Source organism: Asparagus officinalis, chromosome 1 (genome assembly GCF_001876935.1).
Source record: "Asparagus officinalis chromosome 1, Aspof.V1, whole genome shotgun sequence".
In the NCBI taxonomy this organism is placed as follows: Eukaryota; Viridiplantae; Streptophyta; class Magnoliopsida; order Asparagales; family Asparagaceae; genus Asparagus; species Asparagus officinalis.
The window spans coordinates 15,779,559-15,782,058 of NC_033794.1; the positions used below are offsets into that span (position 1 = coordinate 15,779,559).

General features: G+C 33.4%; 1 protein-coding gene across 2 annotated transcripts in view; it reads left to right on the forward strand.

Annotated features, from left to right (window-relative positions):
• The window catches only part of LOC109819480 (uncharacterized protein slr1919), a 34,620-nt gene that overhangs the window by 18,157 nt on the left and 13,963 nt on the right, over nt 1–2,500 (forward strand). For both annotated transcript variants that reach the window (XM_020385218.1, XM_020385226.1), the window contains one exon: nt 1,610–1,675. In XM_020385218.1, coding sequence (XP_020240807.1) covers nt 1,610–1,675 — 66 coding nt within the window. The remainder of the gene's footprint in view (nt 1–1,609; nt 1,676–2,500) is intronic.

Here is a 2,500-nt window from a genome sequence, read left to right on the forward strand (position 1 = left end):
ACTCTGAGAATAGTAAGAAACACAACTGTCATCAAACTATGACACGTTGATGGTCCTGTTACATGAATGGGCTCAAATTAGAAGGGATCTTAATAAAACTTGAATCGTTACTTGACGAGAACATGGTAAACATAATTGCTGATTTCACAAGGAAGACCACCTACGGGTGGGATAAAAAATGTTGGAAATCAAACATTTCATTTCATGGCTGTAATAGCTGTTTATATATTGCTACATGTTAGTTATTTTTCCTTGCTTACTAGAATACTAGGAGAGAGGATTATGATACATGCTAACATCTATTGATGAGATCAGACAGGGATTGTGTTCCAAAAATCATACTATAATCACTTATCCTTACAAAGAAAAAGTGATTACATCGGAAACCCATGATAACTATCAATTTCTGGGGAATACAATGACACTCATTACTTGACAGCGGTAACGTTTAATGCTGAATCGAATTATCTATATATCTACAATTGTCTTAAATTTGAAACTAAGGTGTTATCTTTTAGTGATCCTAATAGCCACTCAGTGACAAGTCTTAAATGGATCTTGCATCCACTAAACGTGTGTGGAGAGTTCTAGCTACTTGAAATATTCGGAAGTCTTGTAAAATGCAGAAAATTTGTTAAAATACTAGACAATAATACATGAAGAAAAGCAGAAAATGCGTAACTAGATGTGCAATAAATTCAAATATTCATATGCTATGGCAGAAGAAGTACGAGAGACATGGAGAGAGCTATCACAACAACAGGTAACATCATAAACAAAAGCAGTGTTACAATTAACTACACAATTTTCAAGGAGATATGTATGGGTCTTTTTATACTGCCAAAAAGTTACAATGTCCCCTTAAAAACTATCTGAGGTTTGTGTTTGCATTCAAGTGAGCACCCTAAGGGTTGCTTGAAGCATTTTCCATAACCTTTTTTAGTTTTTTTAAGATATGACTCAATCAAGGAAGCCTCTAATAATATTTGTAGCTTGACGCTTCTAGAAAACTCAAGCAGAAAGATAAGAAGTCCCTTCTTCCTAAGCACTACCAACAAGTATTTTTAGTTTTTCTGTATATCAGGTTTCGAATGATTCTTCCACCATGCGAAACCTAAAAGAAGAAACAGAAATTTTATATTCATATAGAAAAAACTAAAAATGTGGAAAACAGAACTCTTTTCCTATTATTATAATTTAGTGCTGATGGACATTGTTGTTTCTTATAGGATTGTTGTAAGTACTTCAGTGTTAAGGGCAGTATTCATCCTATGTCTCTAATGATTGATTATATTTTGTAATTTCCCTTGGTGATTGATGTATCCTTGGCTCTGAACTTTGGTTTATATATCAAGCTTAAGATGTCTACCCTGGTATTTAATCTTTTGACATCCATTTATTTTAAAATACTCGTCTTTACTTTTTTCTGCATGTAAATTGATGCAGCGTTGTACCACGAGGCACGAGACAGTAATTTAATTGCATTATTGTTTAGTGTGATTTCCTCTGTACAGTGCCTGGCTATAGGCTAATCCCTTTTTCTGTTGCCTGAGAAGCGCCATGGAGTTTAATGTATCATCTTTTTTCTTGCTGAATTAATATGTTTCAGGAGTTGGAAGGATCGTTGGGTGAGGTTCTCTTCAGAGATGGCATTCCAGATATCAAATTCAGTAAGGTTAGTGCTTGGTTGATCCATTATATGCCGTGATCCATTTCTTTTTCTCATTCATATTCATTGCCAAGTTGGAAGCCATCTAATCCAGTGACTATTATGTTGAGTAGCAAAGTTGAATATCTTCAGTATTATTTTGTTTGAGAGGATAAAATATAATATTTTTAACTAAACTTTGTAATATTCTTTGTCTGTCTCTACAATTATGTTAGTCATAAACGCACTCCACTATGATGAGTTGCCTCTGAGAATATTTTTATTATGAATTCTGTTATGCAAAGAGGACAACAAATCTTATTACATTTAAGTTTTGGTTATAGTGGCATCAGCTACATGGAGATAATTTTTATTCTGCATTCTATCACAGTGCTTAGAGCATCTTTCGCAAATGGATGAAGTGGATTATTATAATCCACTTTTGCATGTTAGGCAAGTGGATTATTTTGGATTATAATCCACCAAAAAATAAGCTAGGGTACCATAGCTTATTTTTTGATGGATTATAAACCTTGAAAATTTGTATTCATAGGTGGTCTAATGCTTAAATTTAGAGCCATGTCCTTTTTGGTCATTTTGACAACAATGGTGGATTATAATCTACTCATTTGCCAATTGCCAAACATGTAAAGTTTGAATTCGGATTATACTCCACCAAATGTACCAAACACTTTAGATAAGCCAAGTGGATTTTAATTTATAGTTCCGAAACATGCTCTTAAGCAACATTGTTGATAGAAGGTTTTGATGGTCATAAACTGTTCCAGTTCTTCTTGCAATTTTTTAATGTTAGCTCGAGCAACATGATTTTTTTAATTGTCTGTTTGATGT